Raw genomic sequence first — 27,966 nt, 5'->3', positions numbered from 1 at the left:
ATACATATGACCATCTGATATCAGTTTTTTTTAATAAATTTGCAAAAATTTCTACCTTTGTTTTTTTTCAGTAAAGATGGGGTAAAGAGTAAAGAGTGTACTTTAATGAGAAAAAAATAACTTTTTTGAATCTACCAAATGGATGCAGAGTGAAAAATTTAAAAGGGTCTGATACTTTTTGTACCCAGTGTGTGTGTGTGTGTGTGTATGTATGTGTATGTGTTCTGAACACATTCCACTATGCAATGAATAAAAATTTGCAATTGGAATATTTCATTCAGAGATATCTAGGATGTGGTATTTTAATGTTCCCTTTATTTTTTTAGCAGTGTATATATATTATACCCCAATATGATCACTGTAAACTCCACAACAACAAACGGAACTACTTGCTACTATCAACTGTTTATATAGTCCGATTGGACACCCGTTACAGGTAGCATATGGCTTCAGGGGTGCGGTTTACAGAGCAAGCATGGAGCTACTAAAGTTTATATATTTAATCCGGAAAGATAGGTAGTGTTTATAAACATATACAAAGATGATACAAAATGGGAACAAAACAATACGGCATATACAATTGCTTGAAATAAAAAGGAGTAACAAAAGATAATTACTATACCTGATGTTGCACAAATGGTTCTTAACTTTATGGAGGGAAGCAAATCGATTAGGAATATAAAACTCTTCAGCAAACTGTGTCTTCCAGAAAATGAACAATAACAGAAACCTAAACTTTGATTTTTATCAGGTCCAAGTTACGTCCACATACTTTCCTTTGATGAGTTCATGTGGAGGTTGGTCGGGGGATGTGCTAGGTCTTTTAGCAGATTATATCTCCATTCTTCAGGATATCTTCACCCCTGGAGGTCCCAGATATTGTCATGTTTCCAATAGCAATTTTACCTTTCTATAAAGATGAAACATGGCATGGATAGCATCATCCATCTGGCAATATTAAGTTGGAGAGGTTAGAATGGCCTTATGGTGATGTGAGTTAATACATTTTGCATGTCCCTTAGCTACAACACCAAAAATATATCCCCCCTAAATATCAGATCGATACAAACCCCATTATTCACCACTGACCACTGACTCCAGAAAGTCTAGGATCAGTTTTTGACCAGAGGAACCTCTTGCCTCGGAAGTGTACTTCTCCGCCTCTGAATATACGATTTCTAGGCTTAGTGTCTGGTTATCAGAGCAGATCTCTTGCTGTAATTACCTGATCACTGCAGGAGGTCTTACTTCAATTCAGGTTGAAGTGTCAGCTTGCTCTAATTTCCACAGTTACAATTAATTCCATATGTTCAATGTAAGGGTGGTATGTCCCCTCTCAGGAGATGTCTTCATGGATTTTAATTTTTCTTTACGATAGTCACCAGATCATGTACAATGTTTCCAGTCATCCGATATTGTCTTATCGCAGTATTCTTGCCTTTTGGACTACTTGTTTCTGTGATGATCAGATCTCTTGTACTAGGTATTCCTTGGTTATTGTAGATTTTTTTTTCAAACAGAATGGAAATGGCATACATTAACCTCCAACTTTTCCAAGCATGAAAAAACTATAGCAACAAAATGGTGCAAAAGGATAATTTAAAACAATGTGTTAAAAATTACCACAATGTGGTATTGTTATGCACAATCTGCTGACTGGCTGGCTTAAGTGCCCAGGCAATATTGTACCATCAAAATGACAACCCCAAATATACGTGTAAGTTTTAAAGCAAAAGCTCATTATCGATTGGTGACAAGTTTTAGAATACTTAGTTATCTATTAAAGTTTAATATTCGGTGAAGATAGTTCATCTGTTACTTGGATTCTGTTTGCTTTTTTGATAACATATTTAAATTCTCTTGCATGACATGGGAATTTTCCTTTTAATCCACTGTTGTATTTTTTCTGGTGCGGTTTCTGAAAGAAACAATAAACTGGCTTCTCCCCTGTTATTATTATTATTTATTCATTTATATAGCACCATTGATTCCATGGTGCTGTTTAAGTTCTTTGTTCTTTAAAAAGATTTGATTTGTGAACACATTTCCCCCATTCCAGAGATGAATATGTTTTTCCTGTGTTAGTTAGATCAAGTCCAAATAGAACTAACATTTGTTTAAAACACTTTCCAAGAAGACTATCTTAAAATGGCTTATCCTCTGTGTGAAGTCTCAGATGTCTAACAAAAGAAAATTTATGAACAAAGCGTTTTCCACATTCTGAACATGAATATGGCTTCTCCCCTGTGTGGGTTTTTTGATGTTTAAAAAGATTTGATTTGTGGATAAAACATTTTTTACATTCTGGACATGAAAAGGTTTCTCCTGTGTGAGTTCTCCGATGTTCGATTAGAATTGACCTTTGGCTAAAACACTTTCCACACACAGTACATGAGAATGGCTTCTCCCCTGTATGAATTCTTTGATGTCTAACAAGCTGTGACTCCCAAATAAAACATTTTCCACATTCTGAACATGAAAACGGCTTCTCACCTTTTTGAGTTTTTAGATGTGTAACAAGCTGTGATTTCGAAGAAAAACATTTCCCACATTCTGGACATGAATATGGCTTCTCCCCTTTATGAGTGTTTAGATGTGTAACAAGCTGAGACTTCCAACAAAAACATTTTCCACATTCTGAACATGAAAATGGTTTCTCACCTTTGTGAGTTTTTAGATGTGTAAAAAGATTTGATTTCCTAGTAAAACATTTTTCACATTCTGAACATGAAAATTGCTTCTCCCCTGTGTGAATTATTTGATGTCTAACAAGATCTGATTTCTGTATGAAAGATTTCTCACATTCCGAACATGAAAATGGCTTCTCCCCGGTGTGAGATTTTAGATGTATAACAAGCTGTGATTTCCAACTAAACCATTTTCCACATTCTGAACATGCATATGGCTTCTCCCCTGTGTGATTACGTTGATGTGCAACAAGCTTTGATTTCCAGGTAAAACATCTTCCACAATCTGAACATGAAAATGGTTTCAACCCAATATGAGTTTTCAGATGTGCACCAAGTCGTGATTTCCATTTAAAAGATTTGCCACATTCTGAACAGGAATATGGCTTCTCCCCTGTGTGAGCTCTTTGCTGTCGAACAGCCCTTCTGTGACTTTTCTTTTGCCCAACATTCTGTGTTGGATCAGGAGATGAAACCGTTTTAAAGGAATTACATGACAGATCGTGAATGTGGAGGGTTGAGGATGTGTCTGGGATATTGGCGTGCTCTTCATATTTATGTTGTAGGATGCCACGATCTTCAGCTTTAAAATCGGAAGACAGTTGTCCATCCAAGCTTCTAGTACAGTCATCTGCCAAAAATAAAAATTATTTTAAACTCTTTACATTTAGATTTTACATGCGTTATTAAAAAGTTTATATATTTATTAATTAGTCTTACTGGCTACGATGCGCCATACATTAGCACCTACTACTATATTCAATAGCAGTTGGGCAGGGTACTGCAGTTTTGTTCCATTGACTTAAAATCCCATTATTTAACTAAAGTAGATCTTAAAACGAGGATCAGTAGACATATATATATATAGACATTTATATATTTATTTGGGGCTGATGCGCAAACCACACAGTGATGAAAGTAAATGCGTTACGTTTGTCACAATGTTGAAAATATGTCTCTCATAACTAAAAGACCTACACCAGTCACAAAATCCCTAATATTCAGAACTGGACTTCGGTGCTAGAGAGTCATATTTCATTATTTTAACCCCTTTCTGACATGTGATGCACTATCCCGTCCATTTGACACAGGCCTGTTTGACCATGGATGGGATAGTACATCATCGAGATTCGCGGCCAGGTGTCAGTTGATTCTCACACGGACCGCTGCCGGCACTTTAACCCCAGGAATACTGCAATCGAACAAGATCGCAGCATTCCAGGAGCAGGCAGAGGCTGCTTCATCTGCATGCTATAGAAGCGATCAGCCTGCAAAAAATTAGTGTCCCATAGTGGGACAAAGTGTAAAAATTAGAATGAAGTAAAAAAATTCTTTAAATAATTGTAAAAATATTAAAAAAAAAGAAAATTAAAAAAAATCAATATTTATAGTATCACTAAATAAGTATTTGAATTAAAAAAAATATAATCAATAAAAGTAGACATATTTGGTATCCCCGCATCCGTAATGACCTATAAAACTGTCCCACTAGTTAACCCCTTTAGTGAACACCATAAAAAAACAGGGCAAAAAACAATGCTTTATCATATTGCCGAACAAAAAGTGGAATAACACGCGATCAAAAAGACGGATATAAATAAACATGGTACCGCTATAAACGTCATCTTGTGCGGCAAAAAACGAGCCGCCGTACAGCGTCATCAGCGAAAAATAAAAAAGTTATAGCTCTCAGAATAAAGCGATGCAAAAATAATTATTTTTTTTATAAAATAGTTTTTATTATATAAAAGTGCCAAAACATAAAAAATGAAATAAATGAGGTATCGCTGTAATCGTACTGACCCGAAGATAAAACTGCTTTATCAATTTTACCACACGCGGAACGGTGTAAACTCCCACTCCAAAAGAAATTAATGAATTGCTGGTTTTTGCTCATTCTGTCTCCAAAAATCGGAATAGAAAGTGATTAAAAAAAAGTCATGTGCCTGAAAATGGTACCAATAAAAACGTCAGCTCGTCCCGCAAAAAACAAGACGTCACATGACTCGGTGGGTCAAAATATGGAAAAATTATAGCTCTCAAAATGTGGTGATGCAAAAACTATTTTTTGCAATAAAAAGCGTCTTTTAGTGTGTGACAGCTGCCAAACATAAAAACCCGCTATAACGCCTCTTTCACACGTCCTGATATTTCTGGTACCGGAGATGTCAGTGTCCATGTGTGTAATACTTGTGGTACACGTGTGGCATGTGTGTGCCGCATCAGTACCAGATGGACGGGCCCCAGGGATGAAATGTTGCAGTAAGTGCTGTTCCCTGATGCCAGATGCTGAACACGGCTCTCATCATTCTCCGATGCTCTGCCGGTGATCGGTACGAGCAGGGGAGAATGATAAGTTACATTTAACCCCATAACGACCGCTGATACGCCTTTTAACAGCGGCAGTAAAGTGTACTTAAACCACAGCGCTGCTTTTTAACGGCACTGAAGTTTAAGGTTATAGCACTGTTACAGAACCACTTAGCACCCAGAATATGTTGTGCAGTTATATGTATGGATAATAGGTTCTATGTGAGATGCATGTCCCTAATGCATCAGCATTCCCCTTTTGTCCGCCCTCCCCCCACCTTTCTAATTTCCACAGTAAACATCGGCAGGCTTCGGCCACCTGCGGCTTTTGTAATGCATGTCTGGCCTGCCGCTTTTCTATTGGCCTGCCCTCTGTATCTGTATGATATATACTGTGTCCTGTGAGTAAAGTGTTGTCAGACTGGAAATACGTGGAGAAGCAGTGATCTTTTATATGCGCCCATGAAACCAAGGAATTCCAGCCAGCGTCCTTCATTCAGACTCCAGCCAACGCAGAGCGGACCTCCGAAAACACAGAGTGGTACTGAAAGAGGTACCCCAGCTTGGTAGACCCCATTACACTGGTGGCAGACAGCGGGATTTGATACCCCTTCTACAGGAGGAAAGGAATGAATGGAAAATAACTACCAGAAGTTAAAGAGGACTACATTAAAAGATCTGGTGGAAGCCCGAGGGTTGATCGCCAGCAACAAAACAAAAGCGGATTTGATAGCAGCCATCATGGAACACGACAGTGCAGCGCCCCCCAATGTGAACGTGGAGGAGACCGAATTCCAGAGGGAGGTAAAGAACAGACTGGCGTTCTATGGCCCAAATCCTGCGGTAGAGATCATACGAGAGGTGATGGCTGATGTGCGTACTGATCTGAAGGAAAAGATGGCCGAGCGGACCAGGATAGAGCTAGCCAAGATGGAGATGGCAGAGCGGCCCAAAGGGGAGCTGGCCAAGATGGAGATGGCAGAGCGGAGAGAGGAGAGAAGGCGAGCAGGGGGAGCTCTGGCTCTGGCCTTCGACCAGGTACCTTCAACAGTAAGCCACAAAATAGCTTAGTTACTCACCGATAACGGTGTTTCTCGGAACCCATGACAGCACCACGGAGAGAGGGGATCCGCCCTTCAGGGACAGGAACCTACAGAAAAAGGGCGGTACCTCTCCTCCGCCTTCAGTTGGTTACAGAGCATCAGAGGGTCTCCAGGTTAGTTAGACAACAGAAATACATACACAATATTATAATACTGCTTACTTATCAAAGCACCGTGCCTAAACGGAAACACTCTACTAACAATAAAACGTGCTCACCATACTCGTGAAGGGGAGGGGAATAAGCGGGTGCTGTCATGGGTTCCGAGAAACACCGTTATCGGTGAGTAACTAAGCTACTCTCTCTCACCCATGACAGCACCACGGAGAGAATTTCAGAGATTGGTAGCTTAGGGAGGGACCACCGCCTGAAGGACCCTTCTCCTGAAGGTCAGGTCAGATGTAGAGGTTAGATCTAATCTATAGTGCCTAAAAAAGGTCGAAGGTGATGACCAGGTGGCCGCCTTACAGATTTGTTCTATTGATACCTCAGATCTTTCAGCCCATGAGGTCGCCATTGCCCTTGTGGAATGAGCTCTCAGCCCTTCTGGGATGGTATTCCCGCTTGATGAATATGCCAGGGCAATCGCATCCCTTATCCACCTTGCCAGGGTACTCTTGGATGCTTTGAGCCCCTTCCGAGGACCCTGGAAACATACAAAGAGAGAGCCTTCCTTCCTACATTTTTTGGTGGCCTCTAAGTACTGTACTAGGCACCTTTTAACATCTAAAGTGTGGAACTTTTCTTCCCCCTTATTTTTTGGATTTGGGCAGAAGGAAGGAAGGACTACCTCCTGGGACCTGTGAAAATGTGATGACACTTTAGGTAAATAGGCTGGGTCAGGTTTTAGGATGACTCTATCCTCTAGAATTTTTGTAAAAGGAGGCCCCGCTGACAAGGCTTGAATATCGCTCACTCTTCGGGCTGATGTTAGTGCCACCAGAAGCACCGTTTTAAGAGATAGGATTTTTAGGGGTGCCGAGTGAATTGGTTCAAACGGAGGGCCTGTCAGTGTTGAAAGTACAAGATTCAGGTCCAATGATGGTAATCTTTGACTGGCTATTGGCCTCGATCTGGTTGCGGCTTTAATATACCGTGCTACCCAGGGGTCACCTGCCACATCATGGTTATAGAGGGCGCCTAATGCCGCTATTTGTACTTTTAATGTGTTGACCGCCAGACCCTGTTCTAGGCCCTCTTGTAGAAATTCTAGGATCTTATCAATCTGAACCCCGTCCTGAACCTTTGCCCTAGAGGTGGATAGAAATTTTTTCCATATTCTGCCATAAGCTTTCATTGTAACCGGTTTCCTACTCTTTTGTAGTGTAGTTATCAGGTTTTCTGAAAAACCTCTGTCCCTCATCAGTGCCCTTTCAAATTCCATGCTGTTAAATGGAGGTTCGGTGCCTGAGGATGTAGCACTGGGCCCTGCGATAGCAGGTCCGGGAGATCTGGTAAGACCCATGGGTCGGTTACTGAGAGTATTCTTAGCCAGGAAAACCAGGTTCTTTTGGGCCAGAAGGGGGCTATCAGTATCATTCTTGCCCTGTCCTCCCTGACTTTCTTTAGGACTGCTGGAATGAGCATGATTGGGGGAAAGGCATATGTTAGATTCTGTGTCCATGGGAGCATAAATGCGTCCAGAGTTAGAGGATTCCCCCTGGGATCTAGGGAGCAGAAGGCGTCTACTTTTTTGTTTTTGAAGTCGGCGAACAGATCCACGTCTGGGGTCCCCCACATTTTTACAATCTGCCGAAAAATGGACTGCTTTAGTACCCATTCCCCCTGTCGTAATTGGGTGCGGCTCAGAAAGTCTGCCCTTTGATTCTCTGTACCGCGGATGTGTAGGGCTGTCAGAGATAACAGGTTTGCCTCCGCTAGTTTGAGGATTTTGGCGGATGTGTCCAGTAGGGCTTGGGACCTGGTTCCCCCCTGGTGATTTATATAGGCCACTGTGACCCGATTGTCCGAAAGGATACGGACATGGTGGTTCTGGAGTAGGGGTAGGAAGTGTGTTAGGGCATAGCCTACTGCTAGAAGCTCCTTTTGATTTGAGGAGGCTCTTAGTTCTTGATTTCCCCATATGCTCTAAGTCACCTCGTTGTTCATGTGTGCTCCCAATCCTGTGGGACTGGCATCTGTTGTCACTATGTGTGTTATCTTTGGTGCCCAGGGGATCCCTTTGGACAGGTTGTCCTGGTTTCCCCACCAAGCTAGGGAATGAATAGTGCTTGAATTTAGGGTAATGCGACCCTCTAGGTGTCCCCCTATTACTGCCTGGTTGGCCAATACGTCCCACTGGAGATTTCTCGTGTGTAACTGAGCCCATTGAACTGCTGGTAGGCAGGCAGATAGTGAACCCAACAGTGACATGGCCTTCCTTAGTGTCATGGAGGGATTTTGGATTGCTCTTGCTGTAATTTGAGCGATCTTCTCCTTTTTGTGGTTTGGGAGGCGACACTCCTGAATGTTTGAGTCTAGTGTTAGGCCCAAGAATTCTTGTACCCTGCTGGGCTCCAATCTTGATTTTTTTAGATTTAGGAGCCAGCCCAGGTCTTGTAGAGTGTTCATCACCCTGTCTCTCTGTTCCCTGCATTTTTGAGCCGAGCTGCCCGCTATTAGGAAATCGTCCAGAAACGGGATTATTATTATATCTTGTTCCCTTATATGAGCCATCATTTCCGCTACTATTTTGGTGAATACTCGCGGGGCTATCGATATTCCGAACGGCAGGGCTCTGTACTGAAATTCTTTCACCTTGCCTTTTATTGAGACGGCTAACCTCAGATACTTCCTGGAGTCTTTGTGGATAGGGACGTGGTAATAAGCGTCGCTGAGGTCCAAGACCGTCATGTATCAGTTTGGGAACAGGACTTTGGTGGTAGATTTGATCGACTCCATTTTGAAGCTCTGGTTCTTGACGTATTTGTTTAGCTTTCTCAGATTTATAATTGTACGAAAGGTGCCGTCTGGTTTGGTTACTAGAAAAAGAGGGGAGTAGAACCCTCTGCCGATATCCTGCAGGGGGACCTCCTGGAGGACTCCTTTTTTTACTAGGCCTAGAACCTTGCTTTCTAGCGCTTCCTGTTCTCGCATGCTGGATCTCAGCGGCGTTGTTACATATTTTTGAGGCGGGAGAGAGAAAAAGTTTATCCTTAGGCCCTCCTGGATTAGGTTTATTATCCATGGGTTTGTTGAAATTCTCCTCCAGGCTGGAAGGAAAAAGGATAACCTTCCCCCCACCCTTGGCGTACTGTCACTTGGAGGGCTTTTTGTCCAGGGGAGAGTTATTAAAGAAGAAGCCTCTATCTCTTCTTTTATCATCCCACTTTTGTTCCCTAGTGGTCTTCTCTGAAAAAACCTCCTATTCCGAAAGGGCCTTTTAAATGCCGCTGGCCCTAAATTTGGGAATCCTTTTTTCTTGTCCCCTGCTTTCTGGAGGATGTCATCTAACGTTTCCCCAAAAAGGAATTTTCCTTCACAGGGGATGGAGCATAATTTCATTTTGGTCTGAAGGTCCCCTGGCCAACTTTTAAGCCATAGTGTCCTTCGGGCCGCGTTTGAAAGTGCTGCTGTTTTGGACGATAGTCTGACTGAATCGGCCGATGAGTCTGCTAGGAATGCAGCCGCTCCCCTTATTACTGGGATAGAATCTAAAATTTTATCTCTAGGTGTCCCTTCCCTCAGCTGTTTCTCAAGTTGGTCCACCCATACCATTAGGGCTCTTGAGGTACATGTCGCCGCTACCGCTGGCCTGAGGTTACCGCCTGCAGACTCCCAAGCCCCCTGTAGAAAGGTATCCGCCTTCTTATCTAGGGGGTCCCTGAGGGTGCCCATGTCCTCAAAGGGAAGGGCGAATTTCTTTGAGGCTTTAGCAACTGCTACATCGAGTTTCGGGGCTCTATCCCAAGATGTGGATGCCTCCTCCTCAAAGGGATATTTCCTTTCAAGGGAAGGGACCGTAGTATTTTTCCTATCTGGCTTATCCCATTCCCTTTTGATTAGACCCTTGACGATTTCGTTTAGCGGAAATACTCTCCGTTTTTTCTGGCCTAGCCCCCCGAACATTATGTCCTGGACTGTCTTATCCGGCCTCGGGTCCAATACCCCCATGGTAGACCTAACAGCTTTTACCAGTTTGTCTACCTCTTCTAGGGGAAAACAATGGCGCCCTCCTGTTTCTTCGTCTGAGGATGAGGAGCCGTATTCTGAGGATTTAGACGAGATTTCCCCTGATGTGGAGGAATCTGACTGGGAGGTTTCTACCGTGTCTTTTTTCCTCGTTTTATCCTTATGTTTAATGGATTCGAGGGCACTCTGGACCTCTGATTTAATTGCGGCCCTTAGGTCAGATGCGAAATCCGGAGTCTCCTGACAAACAATTTCTTTTGTACAGGACTCGCATAGTTTTTTCTCCCATGATACCGGTAGGGGTTTAGCGCAAGTGGGACATTCCCTGTTCTTCTTTTTAGCCTTCTTCTTTCCCTAATAAGGGAGAGGGATTGCATTACAAGGGTGACATTCACGAAGATCACTTACCCCAAAAAAAGGGCGCGCGGCTGCAGGTACCGGTTCGGGAGACGGAGTCAGGTCCTGTATAGGCTGATCTCCTGGTGGCGTTTTGCTCCTCGCTGCTGACGTGCTACGCCGCGTGAAGTGACTGCTGGAACGGCACTCTGTGTTTCGTTCCTTTTGTCGGTGGTGGTGTTGGTGGTGCTGCTGCTGCTGTTTCAGCTGCTGCCTCTGCTCCTGTTGCTGGTCGCTATCCTCCATTATTAGGATCGCTTCCAGCCAGGAGTTTCTGCACCTCACCTTTTTTAAACTTGGCGCCGCGTGACGTCACCGCTCCCCCTGCACGCGCTGGTCGGGAAGCGCGCTCCTGCGCATGCGCCCGGTTCCGGGACCCGGAAGTCGCTGGTTTACTTCCGGGGCAGCGGCCATCTTGGTACTCTCCGTACCATGGCGCTGCCCACACTCCACCGGGTCCCGCTGAGCCCCAATCTCCTTTCCGGAGCGGTGACTCCGGCGTCTCTCCCCCCGCTCACACGGCAGCCCGCATCGGATCCGGCGGTGGCGGCTTCAGGCACCGCACCTGCCGCGACAGGGGCCTCCCCGCTGCCGATACCCGGACAGGCCGGCCCCGGACTCCTTGGATACGCAGGTACGCCGTACTGTGGGTCACTCCGTCAGGGACAGGAACCCAACTGAAGGCGGAGGAGAGGTACCGCCCTTTTTCTGTAGGTTCCCGTCCCTGAAGGGCAGATCCCCTCTCTCCATGGTGCTGTCATGGGTGAGAGAGAAAGATCCAGTATAATGCCTTCTGACAGTTGGGGGAGGCAGAGGAAGACATTGATGGCTTTCTGCAGGACTTTGAGCGGCAGTGTGCCCTTCATCAAGTGAAGCCGGAGGAACGGGTTCAGATTCTGGCCAGCAAGCTGACAGGCCGGGCAGCGGACCCCTATCGCACGTTACCTGATGAGGACTGTATGGACTATGAGCGGATCAAAGAAGTGATCTTGGCCCAGTATGCGCTGACACCAGAGGCCTATCGCCAAAAGTTCCGCGGACTTATAAAACGCGTAACCGATACCCACGCTGAATGGGCCTGTAAATTACGGCGGTCACTGCTACAGTGGGTACAAGGGAGCCAAGCAACCACTAAGGAGGACGTCCTCCAGCTCCTCCTGTTAGAACGATTCTTTAATGGACTAAACCCCGAGACACAGGAATGGCTTCGGGACAGGCGGCCAACGACTCTTGAGGAAGCCGCTCGTCTGGCCGGTGAATATCATGATGCCAGGAGGCCGCAGTTCTCCGGATCAAAGGTGGTCACTAGGGGCCCGCCTATGGACCTGGAGGGCCCCAAACCACCGAAGATTGTAGGGGGACAGCTAGAAACCCGGCCTACCACAGTCCCCCTGGGGCACGATGAAACACATGCCGTCAGCTGGGCCACCTGCAAAGACAATGTCCCAACCGGACTCAGCATACCCAGTGGCCAAAGGCGGGAACAGCTACCTTCAGCCGGGCTGCTGTACACTGCTACCAAGGCGAAGCTGACCCGGCATTGGGGGCTACGACTAACCAAGGGGTGGAAGAGATGGAGGAAGTGCTGCATCAAGTAGACCCCGTGCAGGCAGCCCGGGCAGATAATCGACAACAGCATCGACAGGTCGTGTGGGTTAATGGGAAACGTATGCAGGGACTAAGAGATTCTGGAATAACTTTGACCCTTGTGAAGCCTCATCTCGTCCGGGACCAAGAGAAGACGGACCGGACAGTGGCAGTCCGTGTAGCAGGGGGAGCTACACATCGACTACCCACTGCCAGGATTCACCTGAACTGGGGAGTCGGGGATGGCCTTGTTGAGGTCGGCTTGATGGAGGATTTGCCTGCAGACGTCTTGCTGGGAAATGACTTGGGGCCTATGTTGTCTGCATTCTCGGTGGCCCCTCAGGCTGAGACCTATCCTGTGACCATCCGGAGACAAGCTCAAGCTGCGGAGGCGGAATCACACTAAGAGGAGGCCCAGGTAAGACATCCCAGCCCTGCACATATTCCCATAGCCAGACATATTTCTTGGGCCACCCCAGATGAATTTAAGAGGGAGTTACTTGAGGATCCTTCATTAGAGGGATATCGTGGGAAGGCACAGGAGGGGAGAGGAGTACTGGAAGGGGAACAGTTTGTATGGAAGCAGGGACTCCTCTTCCGGATCACAGAGCAGCACCACACACGGACGAGCACCACTATAAAACAACAGCTGGTAGTTCCCAAGAAGTATAGGCAGGAGCTACTGCGAATCTCTCATGATATACCCTTGGCCGGGCACTTCGGCGTCAGTCGCACCAAGCATCGCCTGACACAAAACTTCTTTTGGCCGGGGGTAACCTATGATGTTCGTCAGTACTGCCAGACCTGTGACAGTTGTCAGCGCATTGGCAAGAGGGGGGATCGATGCAAGGCCAAATTACGCCCCCTCCCCATTGTGGAGGAACCATTTAGCCGAGTATCGGTTGATCTGATAGGGCCATTAACCAAACCCAGTCCGTCCGGGAAAAAGTATATATTGACCATGGTAGATTATGCCACACGGTATCCAGAGGCGGTTGCGTTACCTAACATACTGGCAGAGACGGTGGCGGCCGCCCTGCTCCAGGTTTTCTCATGGGTTGGATTTCCCTGGGAGATTATCTCGGACCAGGGTACCCAGTTTACAGCAGAGGTGACCAACCAACTGTGGAAGCTGTGCGGCGTAAAGTCCATTAGAAGCGCCCCGTACCACCCGCAAACCAATGGGTTGTGTGAACGCTTTAACGGGACATTAAAACTGCTCATTGGGACTTTTACCAGGACCTACAGGGACTGGGAGAAATTCTTGCCACACCTCCTGTTTGCCTATCGGGAGGTGCCCCAAGAATCCACGGGGTTCTCCCCGTTCGAGCTGGTATACGGGAGACGGGTAAGGGGACCCCTAGACTTAGTGCTGGAACACTGGGAAGGGGAGGGCCTCATAGAAGGGGTACCTATTGTACCCTATGTGCTGGAATTCCGGGACCGCCTACAGGAGCTGACTCAGGCTGTACGTGAGAACATGCAGGCTACCCAGCGGCGCCAGCGCATATGGTACGATCGGAGGGCCAGAGAGCGCACTTTGGAAATAGGACAGAAGGTCCTGGTGTTAGAGCCCACTAAGCAGAATAAGTTTCAAGCTGCATGGCAGGGGCCCTACCAGGTAGTGGGGAAAATAGCCGACACAACCTATAATGTCGCCGATTGTGACGACCCCAGGGTTATCCGCATGTTCCACGTGAATATGCTGAAGCCCTACCGGGAGCGCCCTGAAGAGGTAGTGGCCATCTGTGCACCTGAAGCAGAGGATTTAGCCGGACTTCCCTTGCCGGATGTCATGGGGGAAAGGACTCAGTCTAAAACATGGGACCAGGCACACTTGGGTGAAGACCTAGGCCCCCGGGAGAGACAGCAGGCGGAAGCGTTGTTGAGGCTGCGACAGAGGATGTTTTCAGAGAGCCCGGGGTACACTCACCTGGCACAACACAAGGTTGAGACCCAGGATCAGACCCCCCTGCGACAAAACCCCTTCCGCGTCCCTGAGTCTGTACGAGAGGGGATGCGACAAGAGATGCAAGAGATGTTGCATTTAGGGGTCATTGAAGAGTCAGATAGTCCCTGGGCATCCCCCGTATTGTTAGTGCCCAAGAAGGATGGGACTACACGGTTGTTAGACCGGCTGGCGGGGGCAAAGTATTTGACCACCATCGATCTATGCAAAGGCTACTGGCAGATTCCCCTTAGTCCTGACGCTATTCCCAAGTCGGCATTTGTCACTCCGTTCGGCTTATTCCAGTTTCGAGCTATGCCATTCGGGATGAAGAATGCCCCGGCGACCTTCCAAAGGCTGGCTGACCGGCTTCTGGATGGTCTCCAGGACTATGCTTGTGCCTACCTGGACGACATCGCCATCTACAGTGCGACATGGGAAGAGCATCTCAATCACCCAGAGACAGTATTGGACAGGATCCACCAGGCCGGAATCACCCTGAACCCAAACAAGTGTCACGTGGGCAAAGCAGAGGTTCAGTATTTAGGGCATTGGGTGGGAAGTGGGAAACAGCGACCAGAATCAGCCAAGATTGAGGCCATAGCCAAATGGCCCATCCCACGCACTAAAACCCAGGTCATGGCGCTTCTAGGGACAGCGGGGTATTACAGGAAATTCGTTCCCAATTACAGCAGCGTAGCCAAGCCCCTCACTGATTTGACCCGTAAGAACCAACCCCACCAGGTAACCTGGACCTCAGAGTGTGAGGAAGCATTCCGCCAACTAAAGGACGCCCTCACCAATACCCCTGTATTGGCCGCACCCAATCCAACTAAATGTTTCCTTGTTCATACAGACGCTTTTATGTTTGGATTGGGGGCAGTGCTGAGCCAAGTCGGGCCGGACGGCCAAGAACACCAGGTAGCTTACCTGAGTCGGAAACTACTGACCCGTGAAGTAAGCTATGCGGCCATCGAGAAGGAGTGCCTGGCGGTAGTATGGGCACTCAAGAAGTTGCAACCATATTTGTATGGATGACAGTTTTCCTTCCTAAAGGACCATAATCCCCTAGTCTGGCTTAATCGGGTCTCCGGAGACAACGCCAGATTGCTGCGGTGGAGTTTAGCCCTACAACCTCTGGACTTCACCATCCACCACAGACCCGGCAAACAAAATGGTAACGCCGATGGACTAAGTCGACAAACGGAACTTTTACCAACCCCATAAACTTTGGTCATCCCCAAACCGATCCGTTGAGGATCAGACTGTGTATGCCGATTGCGTCGCTGAAAAGGGGAGCCGTGTTACAGAACCACTTAGCATCCAGAATATGTTGTGCAGTTATATGTATGGATAATAGGTTTTATGTGAGATGCATGTCCCTAATGCATCAGCATTCCCCTTTTGTCCGCCCTCCCCCCACCTTTCTAATTTCCACAGTAAACATCGGCCAAGGAATTCAAGCCAGCGTCCTTCATTCAGACTCCAGCCAATGCAGAGTGGACCTCCGAAAACACGGGGTGGTACTGAAAGAGGTACCCCAGCTTGGTAGACCCCGTTACACTAGAACCACTTAGCACCCAAAATATGTTGTGCAGTTATAGGTATGGATAATAGGTTCTATGTGAGATGCATGTCCCTAATGCATTAATTAAGCATTCCACAAATTCCTGTGATGCACCTGAAGGGTTAATAAACTTCTTGAATGTGGTTTTGAGCACCTTGAGGGGGTGCAGTTTTTAGAATGGTGTCACTTTTGGGTATTTTGTATCATATAGACCCTTCAAAGTGACTTCAAATATGATGTGGTCCCTAAAAAAAAAAAAAAATGGTGTTGTAAAAATGAGAAATCGCTGGTCAACTTTTAACCCTTATAACTTCCTAACAAAAGAAAAATTGGTTCCAAAATTGTGATGATGTAAAGTAGACATGTGGGAAATGTTACTTATTAAGTATTTTATGTTACGTATCTCTGTGATTTAAGGGCATGAAAATGCAAAGTTGTATAATTGCGAAATTTTCAAAAATTTCCACAAATTTCCGTTTTTTTTTTCACAAATAAGCGCAAGTCATATCAAAGAAATGTTACCACTATTATGAAGTACAATATGTCACGAGAAAAACAGTGTCAGAATTACCGGGATCCATGGAAGCGTTCCAGAGTTATGACCTCATAAAGGGAGAGTGGTCAGAATTGTAAAAATTGGCCCGGGCATTAACGTGCAAACCACCCTTGGGGGTAAAGGGGTTAAACATCAAAAGAGTTATCTCTGGACATGATAAATTTGTTTTGTCTCACAATGTCTGGTATACTACACCAGACTCCATGTTTGCTCTCCAGCAGATAACCCACTCCAATTACTTGTTCACAGCAGGAATCAGGGACTGGAAAGAAGCAATAGGTCTTTTTTTTACAATACAATGGTCCCAGAAAGCTGCCAATCAGTGGTGTGGGCGGGGTTATACACAGCTCAGCATTCAGATCCCTCCCTCCCTTCTGAGCTCCTCCGTGCGCTCAAACAGTGATTTACCCCCATATAGACCCCGAACAGTGATTTATCCCTAGATCTTCAGTACAGAAAACTGAGATTCTATCAGAACTGTTGACCCAGTAAACTAAGTGATACATTGCTGGAATCAGGGTTTCCTGTCCCTACATTATTCCGGTGTCAGCTCTCATAGCAAAATCCTCATGATAATTAAATAAAACATGAAAACTTAATGTGCTGAAGGGGGAGTCGATACAAAGAGAAGAGAGTTTTATTATACTTTTCCATAAGTCAGTAGATTATTTCTGGGGTTTGCATAAATCATGACCAAGTACTATAAGTGTAAATGAAAAATGTGGCTTTACAGTTTAAACCCTTAATGACTTGTGATCATCACAGGTCGCCCGGGGATGTATGGCCAGACCTGCTTCTTACATGGCCTATGCCGGGTATCCTAGCACCAGTATGAGTATGATCTCTTTTCGAGTGATTTAAGATCATTTACTAGTTATCCTCCCTTCTGTAGCCTGACCAGCTGCACATGGACAATTCAGGGAGGAAGATGCAATGGAAGAACATTTGAGTAGTTTATTGAGAAATGAGGAGGTGAAGATGTCTAGAGAAGAAGGAGGGACAGAGAGGTAGCAGGACATCCTCTTTTCAGCTCTGAAGCACGATTCTGCCAAGATGGCACTGCCCAGGAGGAACAGGATGTAAGGTAAAGGCATAGAAGGACTTAGAGAAAAAAAGAAGAGACATAAACCTACTATAAAAATGCCCAACAGATGGCAACAACAGCATACACAATTCTGTGCAACAAGCATGACTGTATATAATAAATACAAGCACAATATATTGTACTAAGTAAATGTGTCAAGCACTACACACGGGTAGGTCCAGCGGACGACACAACATATACCAACAACGGGATGGAATGTGGTGAGGAAGCCCTACCCGTAGGGAACAAGGGATGGGGCACCTCCTAAACTTCAACCCCTAACGCCCTAAGCGGGTCCTTCCCCACGCCGCCGTCATGTGCCTGATTGTCACCTCACTATTCCCTGGCTAGTGCACTGGCCGGCACGGACGCTAGCCTCACCACTGCAGAAGGTGAACAACACAGAAAGAGAAACAACCACAAGACAGAAAAAGGGGAAATTATACTTAACAACCGTCTCTGCTGCAAAGCACCACACAGCAGAGGATAAGGCCGGGATCACACATGCGAGGAATACGGCCGAGTCTCACGTGTTAATACCCGGCACTGCCTCCGGTCCTCGGATTGGCGCATGTGGCCGCATAGCAATACATGGAGCCGCACGCTCTGCTCCTGGGTGCCGGCGGTAGTGCCGGGTATTAACACGCGAGACTCGGCCGTATTCCTCGCATGTGTGATCCCGGCCTAAGGCACCAGGACCAGAAACTCCACGAAAAAAGCAGATTCACGGAAATTACTAAAACCATATGTTTCATTTTTGTCTATAGCTATGGTAGATTTTTTACAGTTACAACTTGCTTCTCTGTGTTCTTTAGTATGCACCGTAGACATGCTAGCTGGGGAATATCTACCATAGGCATAGGTACAGATTAATTTGGCACATAGGGCTTTAGTATGAACCCAGATTCACCACTGCTACCAGAGAGCTCTTTACTCCAGGCTGGTCATCATAGACTACTCTATCACCGACAGTCAGCTGATGGATCATGACTTTTTAACCCCTTAATGACCGGAGCTTTTTTTCGGTTTTGCGTTTCCGTTTTCCGCTTCTTCATCCCAGAGCCATAGCTTTTTTTACTTTTCCATCAATACGGCCACGTGAGGGCTTATTTTTTGTGGAATGAGTTGTACTTTAGAACGACACCATTGGTTTTACCATGTGGTGTACTAGGAAATGGGAAAAAAAAATCCAAGTGCGGTGAAATTGCAAATAAAGTGCAATCCCACACTTGTTTTTTGTTTGGCTTTTTTGCTAGTTTCACTGAATGCTAAAACTGACCTGCCAGAGACGCACCATGTCAGCGCCGACTTCCCCCGCTGCCGCATTGAACTATACTGGCGGGACGCCGGTACAGTTCAAAGTAATGATGGAGGAGAGAGAGTCAGCTGACGCTCCCTCTCCCATCATTCCCCACTCTGCCTCTGGCACACAGCCGCGCACTCACTGTGTATCAGGCAAAGCAGGAGACAGGAGCCGGGAGCTGCGCGGGCACGAGTAGAAGGTCAGGAGAGTGGGTTTTTTTTATGCAACAGTGAGTACAGCCAGGACTGTAGGGATATTCTCGGGGGGGGGGGGGGGGGGGTGCTGTTCTGTATACCATGGGGGAGGTGCTGTGCTGTATACCATGGGGGGGGTGCTGTGCTGTATACCATGGAGGGCTGCATAACATGGGGGGGTGCAGTGCTGTATACCATGGGGGGCTGTATACCATGGGAGGGTGCTGTGCTGTATACCATAAGGCTGTATACCATGGGGGGATGCTGTGCTGTATACCATGGGGGGGCTGTATACCATGGGGGGGGTGCTGTGCTGTATACCATGGGGGGTGCTGTGCTGTATACTATGGGGGGCTATATACCATGCGGTGCTGTATACCATGGGGGGTGCTGTGCTGTATGCCATGGGGGGTGCTGTTCTGTGCACCATGGAGGGCTGTATACCATGGGGGGGTGCTGTGCTGTATAGTATGGGGAGCTGTATAACATGCAATGCTGTATACCATAGGGGGGTGCTGTGCTGTATACCATGAGGGGCTGTATACCATGGGGGCTGTATACCATGGGGGGGTACTGTGCTGTATACCATGTGGGGCTGTATACCATGCGGTGCTGTATACCATGGGGGGATGCAGTGCTGTATACCATGGGGGGCTGTATATCATGGGGGGCTGTATACCACGTGGTGCTGTATACCATGGGGGGCTGTATACCACGTGGTGCTGTATACCATGGGGGGCTGTATACCATGAGGTGCTGTATACCATGGGGGGATGCTGTGCTGTATACCAAGGAACTTACCTAGATATGTTCAAAAGAAAAGCCTGGATAATGTGTGCCCACCTGAACTATAATCATTATCCAGGCTTTTCTATTGAACAGGCTTTGCCCGTATTAACAACTGTTGTGCACTGGATACATTTATATGGTATGCTGTTTATATGGTTATTAGGTCGTTATTTATATTATATATATTTTGGAGTTCTGTTTTAGGTAGTTGGCCCTATTATGAGCCTATTGATAGATGAAGTTATGTCACATGTGTGACTATTTTTAATGTTTTTAAATGTTTTGTGCATGTTTTTTGTGTCTAGTAAACTTCAAATATTTGTACGCCATTTTCCTGCCTTTGGTGATCCCCTTTATATGGCCTGTTCCTTTCTTCTTTGTTATTTGTGACTTTGTTTGTACAGGCCAAGGTTGGATCCCTTTTGATTTATCTGTGGTGCCCCGGCAATAGGCTTTATAGGTAAGGCCGAGGTCACACTAGCATATGGCATCCGATGCGACATGCTAATGACCCTCAGCTCCTGCTCTGCTGCGAGTGGGAGCCGAGTGTCATGTGACTGTGCTCCGAGACTCTCGCACAGAGAGGATCGGACCACTGCTGCGGAGGAGGCAGAGGAACTAATTTCTCCATCTCCTCCATTACCGCCAGGGTCAGCATATATAGCACAGCACTCGGATGATATTCGAGTGATGTGCGCTGTGTCACTGACACCCATAGACTTATATGGGTGTGAGAGAGCCAAGACTCGGTCGAGTGTCGGTGACAATCGCAGCATACTGCGATTTCACTCGCATGTAGAATACGGCCGAGAAAGAAAATGCTGATGCGAGCCGCCCCATAGATGAATACTGGTCCGAGAGCTATGCGATGTTTTATCACATAGCACTTGTCTGTATTTATGGCTAGTGTGACGCCGGCCTGAAATGAAAGTCGGCATTCAAAACTACAACTCGACCAGCAAAAAAATAAAAATAAAAAAACAAGCTCTCACATGGCTAGATAGACAGAAAAATAAAGGAAAAAAAGTATAGCTCTCAGAAGAAACTGAAGCTCAATAACGAAAAACGTTTTCAAAGTGATTCCAAAATGAAATCACAAGGTAAATCAGATGATAATAATATGGATAATATCTGAACTCTTATATCCAGAATCATAAGAACAGAGTTCATGGCTGCCTTATAATACTTTACACCCTCAGTTTTATGGCATACAAAGATTCTATAAGGATGGAGGAGTCAGCAACAGAAATGTACAACCAAGCAGATATTTCCCACATTGGAGACCACTGCGATGAAAAACATCCCCAAATTTGTACATGTTCTGTCCCAGAAGAAAGTGAGCATGCTGTAAATACTACGTCTTATTTATATCAAAGCTCTTGTCCTGCACAATCAACTGATGTAATGGCTTTAGCAAAACAATCCTTGTAGAAACCTACACATGAAATTCATTACTTTTCTAGGACCAGACATACTATCAGGACATAAAGGATTATATCTAAGAAGTGATACTTGACTTTCATAAGGACGGTTAGGTTTGTCAGCTGTGATAATAACGGTCTCACGTATTATAAACGCACAACTTGTGTTGTCATCTATAACAATATCACATTTCAATTCAGCCAGTGACTGAGAGGAATCTGCGACTTCTCTGTCTTATTCTGTGGTCACAACTCACCTGGGCGGTTATCTGTAGGGGTCTCCTCTTTACACTGCTGATCACCCCTCACATTAGGGGTCTCCTCTTTACACCTCTGATCGCCCCTCACATTAGTGGTCTCCTCTTTACATCGCTGATCGCCCCTCACATTAGGGGTCTCCTCTTTATACCGCTGATCGCCCCTCACATTAGGGGTCTCCTCTTTACACCGCTGATCGCCCCTCACATTAGGGGTCTCCTCTTTACACCGCTGATCGCCCCTCACATTAGGGGTCTCCTCTTTACACCGCTGATCGCCCCACACATTAGGGGTCTCCTCTTTACACCGCTGATCGCCCCTCACATTTCTCTCGGAACCATTAATATTCTTCAGATCTTTATCCGGATCCAAAAGCTGAAAAACAAATATTGTAAAAGTCCCCGATGATGTGAGAAATCCCCATGAATAATGGTGAGAAGATCCGGACACGTGATGTCTGTGGTCAGCTGTGATCCTGCCGTCTCCACCGCTCTCATTACACAAGTATAAAACATATAATACTGGAGAAGAAAACAAGACTGAACACAAGGACGTCACAGCAGTCTACACATCATAGGGATATCTCCATCTACCTGATGGTCCTGTGGAGGAGCGGGACATCTCTCTGGGGTTGTCCTCTTATTGGAGAGAGCTGAGGAGACACAGACAGGACTGACATCACTATTACATACAGAGAATTATAGGCCGTGTGTATTTAGTCCTGTCTATTACCTGGTGATGTGCGGGGCCGGTGCTCCTCCATCATCACCTCCTGGTACCGATCCTTGTGTCCTTCTAGATACTCCCACTCCTCCATGGAGAAATAGACAGTGACGTCCTGACACCTTATAGGAACCTGACACACACAATGATACCGTCATCACCCAGAATCCTCCAGTGCCGGCCTGTATAATGTCCCAGCATTCCCAGCAGTGTCACCTCTCCAGTCAGCAGCTCAATCATCTTCTTGGTGAGTTCTAGGATCTTCTGGTCATTGATGTCCTCATGTATCCGGGGGTGAGGTGGAGGCCCAGGGATTGGGCTCAAGGTTCCTCCTTGTCCTTCAGACACAGGGGCCTGACAGCGATCACTAGAGGTCTTCACTACTGTGTAATCCTGAGTGTGGAGACATTAATAATATCACTACAGACATCTCCAGAGTCCATCAGCTCTCCGGTCACATCCCCTGTTATTCCCATAGATAATGAGGTCATGTGATGACATCAGAGCCTCTCACCTCTCCAGTCATATCCCCTGTTACTCCCATGGATAATGAGGTCATGTGATGACATCAGAGCCTCTCACCTCTCCGGTCATATCCAGTTATTGCCATAGATGAGGTCATGTGATGACATCAGAGCCTCTCACCTCTCCGGTCATATCCCCTGTTATTCCCATAGATAATGAGGTCATGTAATGACATCAGAGCCTCTCACCTCTCTGGTCATATCCCCTGTTATTCCCATAGATAATGAGGTCATGTGATGACATCAGAGCCTCTCACCTCTCCGGTCATATCGCCTGTTATTCCCATAGATAATGAGGTCATGTGATGACATCAGAGCCTCTCACCTCTCCGGTCATATCCCCTGTTATTCCCATAATGAAGTCATGTGATGACATCAGAGCCTCTCACCTCTCTGGTCATATCCCCTGTTATTCCCATAGATAATGAGGTCATGTGATGACATCAGAGCCTTCACCTCTCCAGTCATATCCCGTTATTCCCATAGATAATGAGGTCATGTGATGACATCAGAGCCTCTCACCTCTCTGGTCATATCCCGTTATTGCTATAGATAATGAGGTCATGTGATGACATCAGAGCCTTCACCTCTCTGGTCATATTCTGTTATTTCCATAGATAATGAGGTCATGTGATGACATCAGAGCCTCTCACCTCTCCGGTCATATCCCCTGTTATTCCCATAGATAATGAGGTCATGTGATGACATCAGAGCCTCTCACCTCTCTGGTCATATCCCCTGTTATTCCCATAGATAATGAGGTCATGTGATGACATCAGAGCCTTCACCTCTCTGCTCATATCCCCTGTTATTCCCATAGATAATGAGGTCATGTGATGATATCAGAGCCTCTCACCTCTCCGGTCATATCCCGTTATTCCCATAGATAATGAGGTCATGTGATGACATCAGAGCCTCTCACCTCTCTGGTCATATCGCCTGTTATTCCCATAGATGATGAGGTCATGTGATGATATCAGAGCCTCTCACCTCTCCGGTCATATCCCGTTATTGCCATAGATAATGAGGTCATGTGATGACATCAGAGCCTCTCACCTCTCCGGTCATATCCCGTTATTCCCATAGATAATGAGGTCATGTGATGACATCAGAGCCTCTCACCTCTCTGGTCATATCGCCTGTTATTCCCATAGATGATGAGGTCATGTGATGATATCAGAGCCTCTCACCTCTCCGGTCATATCCCGTTATTGCCATAGATAATGAGGTCATGTGATGACATCAGAGCCTCTCACCTCTCCGGTCATATCCCCTGTTATTCCCATAGATAATGAGGTCATGTGATGATATCAGAGCCTCTCACCTCTCCGGTCATATCACCTGTTATTCCCATAGATAATGAGGCCATGTGATGACATCAGAGCCTCTCACCTCTCCGGTCATATCCCCTGTTATTCCCATAGATAATGAGGTCATGTGATGACATCAGAGCCTCTCACCTCTCCGGTCATATCCCCTGTTATTCCCATAGATAATGAGGTCATGTGATGACATCAGAGCCTCTCACCTCTCTGGTCATATCCCCTGTTATTCCCATAGATAATGAGGTCATGTGATGACATCAGAGCCTCTCACCTCTCCGGTCATATCACCTGTTATTCCCATAGATAATGAGGCCATGTGATGACATCAGAGCCTCTCACCTCTCCGGTCATATCCCCTGTTATTCCCATAGATAATGAGGTCATGTGATGACATCAGAGCCTCTCTCCTCTCCGGTCATATCCCCTGTTATTCCCATAGATAATGAGGTCATGTGATGACATCAGAGCCTCTCACCTCTCCGGTAAGATGGAAGATTATCTCCAGGGTGAGGTTTAATATCCTCTCCGCCATCTTGTCTCTGTTCTTATTCATCCTTCATGGGTGAATCCGGATAATGCTCTTATATTGAATGTTGGAACCTGAAAGGAAAAGGAAACAAGACAAACAAATTCATAGAAAAAAATACAAATACTGAAGGGGAAACATTTCCCGGGCATGGTAACTAACTGTGTTTAGTTATAGCAAATTATAATTATCCTCCATCCCATAGTCCAGTGCCCATATACCCATCATACATTCTTCATCTCATAGTCCCATGCCCATATACTCATCACACATCCTCCATCCCATAGTCCCGTGCCCACATACATATCCTCCATCCCATAGTCCCGTGCCCATATACCCGTCATACATATCCGCCATCCCATAGTCCCGTGCCCATATACCCGTCATACATATCCTCCATCCCATAGTCCAGTGCCCATATACCCATGACACATCCTCCATCACATAGTCAACCATTATGACATCATAATGAGCGGCGGCAGGGCTTGCAACCTATGATGACATCAGCGTCGCCATGGCAACCATTGTGACATCATAATGAGGGGCGGGGCTTGATAGGCGCACACTGCTTCCCCAGTATGCAAATCGGGGCATTATGACATCATAATGAGGGGCGGGGCTTGATGCACACACACTTTTTCCCCAGTATGTAGATAGGGGCAAAATTGTTTGGTGAATTGGAACGCGCGGGGTTAATATTTCGCCTCACAATGTAGCTTAGGACGCTCTCGGGGTCCAGACGTGTGATTGTGCCAAATTTTGTTGCTGTAGCTGCGACGGAGCGGATGCCTATCCCGGACATACATACACACTTTGAGCTTTATATATTAGATAAAACTGTAGATGATGTATTCTCTAATGTGTACGGAGTGGAACATAACCTGTCAGATGCTTCATGTTTCCCCAAACCAACTTGTAGCACAAATCAGAGAGAGCGGCTCCAGTATTGCAGATATGTAAACGCCGCAGAATTTAAGAAAAAAAAAATACTTCTAAATGAGGATTGGGGATGAGGTGACGAGGATGACGAGTACCAGATATGTACCCGCCTGACTTATGGGTGAATGTAGACTGGACACAAGTCAGTGCACAGGGATGGATGGCCTCACTATGGTGACCATGCTGTGTTAGGTCCTTACGGTCATCATGTGGTGGTAATTATCTAGTAGTGTCCGTACATGTCCAGGTTCCTCTGGTATTATATCTGGCCCTTACTTTCCTATCCCCTTTACAACTCCTGATGAAGCAGAGGCGAAACCCACATCGGGGCCGATAACCTCGTGATCCGGACTGGATGGGCCAGTTTGATGACCTGGACTCTGGGACTTTATAGAAGGATCCTCGTTCTCTCTGCCCGTCACACTCGTCTTGTGTACGGGACATTTACGGTCTTGGCCGCCATTTCAATGTGATTACTATCCGATGTCCAGTCCCCGTTTCTCTTTCTAGCGGTTTATATCCGCAGTGTAGTGACGGTTTTCTCTGTTGATGTCACCTACGAGGCTATTCAGGGACGGTTTATTTTACAGATGACGGGAGGTTTTTATCCTCCTTTCAGGTTGTTCTTCACAATTACATTATGGATTTATGGACAGAGGCTGGAGGGTCTCACACTCCGAACTGTGGTAGAAATCCTCCATAGTAAGGCGGCAGGAGAGCAGCGGCCCGTGGAGGGGGCACATACTTTACTGTACTCAGACACCTGTAGGAGTTGGGAGCTCTTCCAGGTATATTCGTGGTGTGAACACAGCCCCAACCTGCCGCAGCGGTTTCCTCACACTGCAGAGCACTTTGTACAAAAGATATTTTATTATTATTCTTATAGGATTTGAAACTGGTAAAACAAGGAGTAATGTCTCCACAAGGAATGTGAAAATGGACATGAAAAAAGAAGGGTGGAGACACCGAGGACAACACGACCGCGCTCCACACACAGAACAAGCGACTGACAGGAAGGAGACCACGGCCTCAGCTACTTATACTGCAGTGCTGAGGTAAACTGAAAGCTGCGCTCTGACTGGCTGAAATGAAATCCGAGCTCTGATTGGTTACTCCGGATAAACGAAACGGAACTCTGGTTGCTGTGGTAACATGGAAGCTGAGGTCTGATTGGTTGCTATCAGACAGTCCTGTGTGAGAGTCAGGAGGCGCCATCCTGCACAGAACACACAGGGAGCAGGAGCTGCTGTACATGGCCGGGTACTGAGCAGGGGAGCAGCCACCAGCTCCGTACCGCGACCTCTGCTCCACACAGAGAGGAAAACCGGAAGCGACCGGAGCCGAGAACTCACAGCACAGACAAACATACCTCCACTGTAGAGTGGCCACGCCGTGTACGGACAGGACCTGTATGACGTCACAGTCATGTGATCAGTCACATGGGGAGGAGTCACATGATCAGGGGCGGAGCTCCAGGTGTCTGCAGGACTCTGCTAGTAATGGGCAGTCCGGCTCTTTTTGGGTCCTAAATGGATCCCTATTGCATATGTGTTCTGGCGTCCGAAACTCCGCCCACTTGCTAGGAACCAATTAGATTGCTGGGTGGGCGGAGTTTCGTTCTGGTGGGCGGGTTTACGTCTGCAGAACACCGGGATTTTACACCCAGTGAGAGCCATTCAAGGATTTTAGTGGCTCTCACTGGGGAGCCGGCTCTTTGTGTCGGATCTTTCTTGAACAACACATCACACTTGTCTACAGGACTCTGCTGTGCTGGATGATGTCTAGTATTATAGAGGAGGATGGAGCGGAGCCGCGTGTGTAATGTGTGCGGAGCGGAGCCGCGTGTGTAATGTGTGCGGAGCGGAGCCGCGTGTGTAATGTGTAATGTGCGCGGAGCGGAGCCTCGTGTGTAATGTGTGCGGAGCGGAGCCGCGTGTGTAATGTGTGCGGAGCGGAGCCTCGTGTGTAATGTGCGAGGAGCGGAGCCTCGTGTGTAATGTGCGAGGAGCGGAGCCGCGTGTGTAATGTGTGCGGAGCGGAGCCGCGTGTGTAATGTGTGCGGAGCGGAGCCTCGTGTGTAATGTGCGCGGAGCGGAGCCGCGTGTGTAATGTGTGCGGAGCGGAGCCGCGTGTGTAATGTGTAATGTGCGCGGAGCGGAGCCTCGTGTGTAATGTGTGCGGAGCGGAGCCGCGTGTGTAATGTGTGCGGAGCGGAGCCTCGTGTGTAATGTGCGAGGAGCGGAGCCTCGTGTGTAATGTGCGAGGAGCGGAGCCGCGTGTGTAATGTGTGCGGAGCGGAGCCGCGTGTGTAATGTGTGCGGAGCGGAGCCTCGTGTGTAATGTGCGCGGAGCGGAGCCGCGTGTGTAATGTGCGCGGAGCGGAGCCGCGTGTGTAATGTGTGCGGAGCGGAGCCTCGTGTGTAATGTGCGGAGCGGAGCCTCGTGTGTAATGTGCGGAGCGGAGCCTCGTGTGTAATGTGCGCGGAGCGGAGCCTCGTGTGTAATGTGTGCGGAGCGGAGCCGCGTGTGTAATGTGTGAGGAGCGGAGCCGCGTGTGTAATGTGCGCGGAGCGGAGCCGCGTGTGTAATGTGTGCG

The 27,966-nt window shown here is 47.0% G+C and overlaps 1 protein-coding gene across 2 annotated transcripts; it reads right to left on the bottom strand.

The window, feature by feature from the left end:
• Nucleotides 1-485: 485 nt before the first annotated feature.
• LOC141060427 (uncharacterized) lies at nucleotides 486-26,875 on the bottom strand. 2 transcript variants are annotated; one of them, XM_073556676.1, is made up of 7 exons: nucleotides 26,740-26,875; nucleotides 24,381-24,505; nucleotides 22,273-22,449; nucleotides 22,066-22,189; nucleotides 21,927-21,985; nucleotides 21,333-21,708; nucleotides 486-3,318 (listed from the first exon to the last, which is right to left on the bottom strand). In XM_073556676.1, exons 2-7 carry the CDS (start codon nucleotides 24,456-24,458, stop codon nucleotides 2,144-2,146), a joined length of 1,989 nt encoding a protein of 662 aa, XP_073412777.1. In that variant the 5' UTR covers nucleotides 24,459-24,505; nucleotides 26,740-26,875; the 3' UTR covers nucleotides 486-2,143. The 2 variants fall into 2 exon arrangements, with proteins under 2 accessions (XP_073412777.1, XP_073412778.1); XM_073556677.1 differs by having other exon boundaries at nucleotides 22,066-22,144.
• Between the last annotated feature and the right edge of the window lie 1,091 nt (nucleotides 26,876-27,966).

Source organism: Dendrobates tinctorius, unplaced genomic scaffold, assembly GCF_039654945.1.
Source record: "Dendrobates tinctorius isolate UK_male_01 unplaced genomic scaffold, ASM3965494v1 ptg000237l, whole genome shotgun sequence".
Classification (NCBI taxonomy): Eukaryota; Metazoa; Chordata; class Amphibia; order Anura; family Dendrobatidae; genus Dendrobates; species Dendrobates tinctorius.
This window is presented reverse-complemented; position numbering and strand designations above follow the sequence as displayed.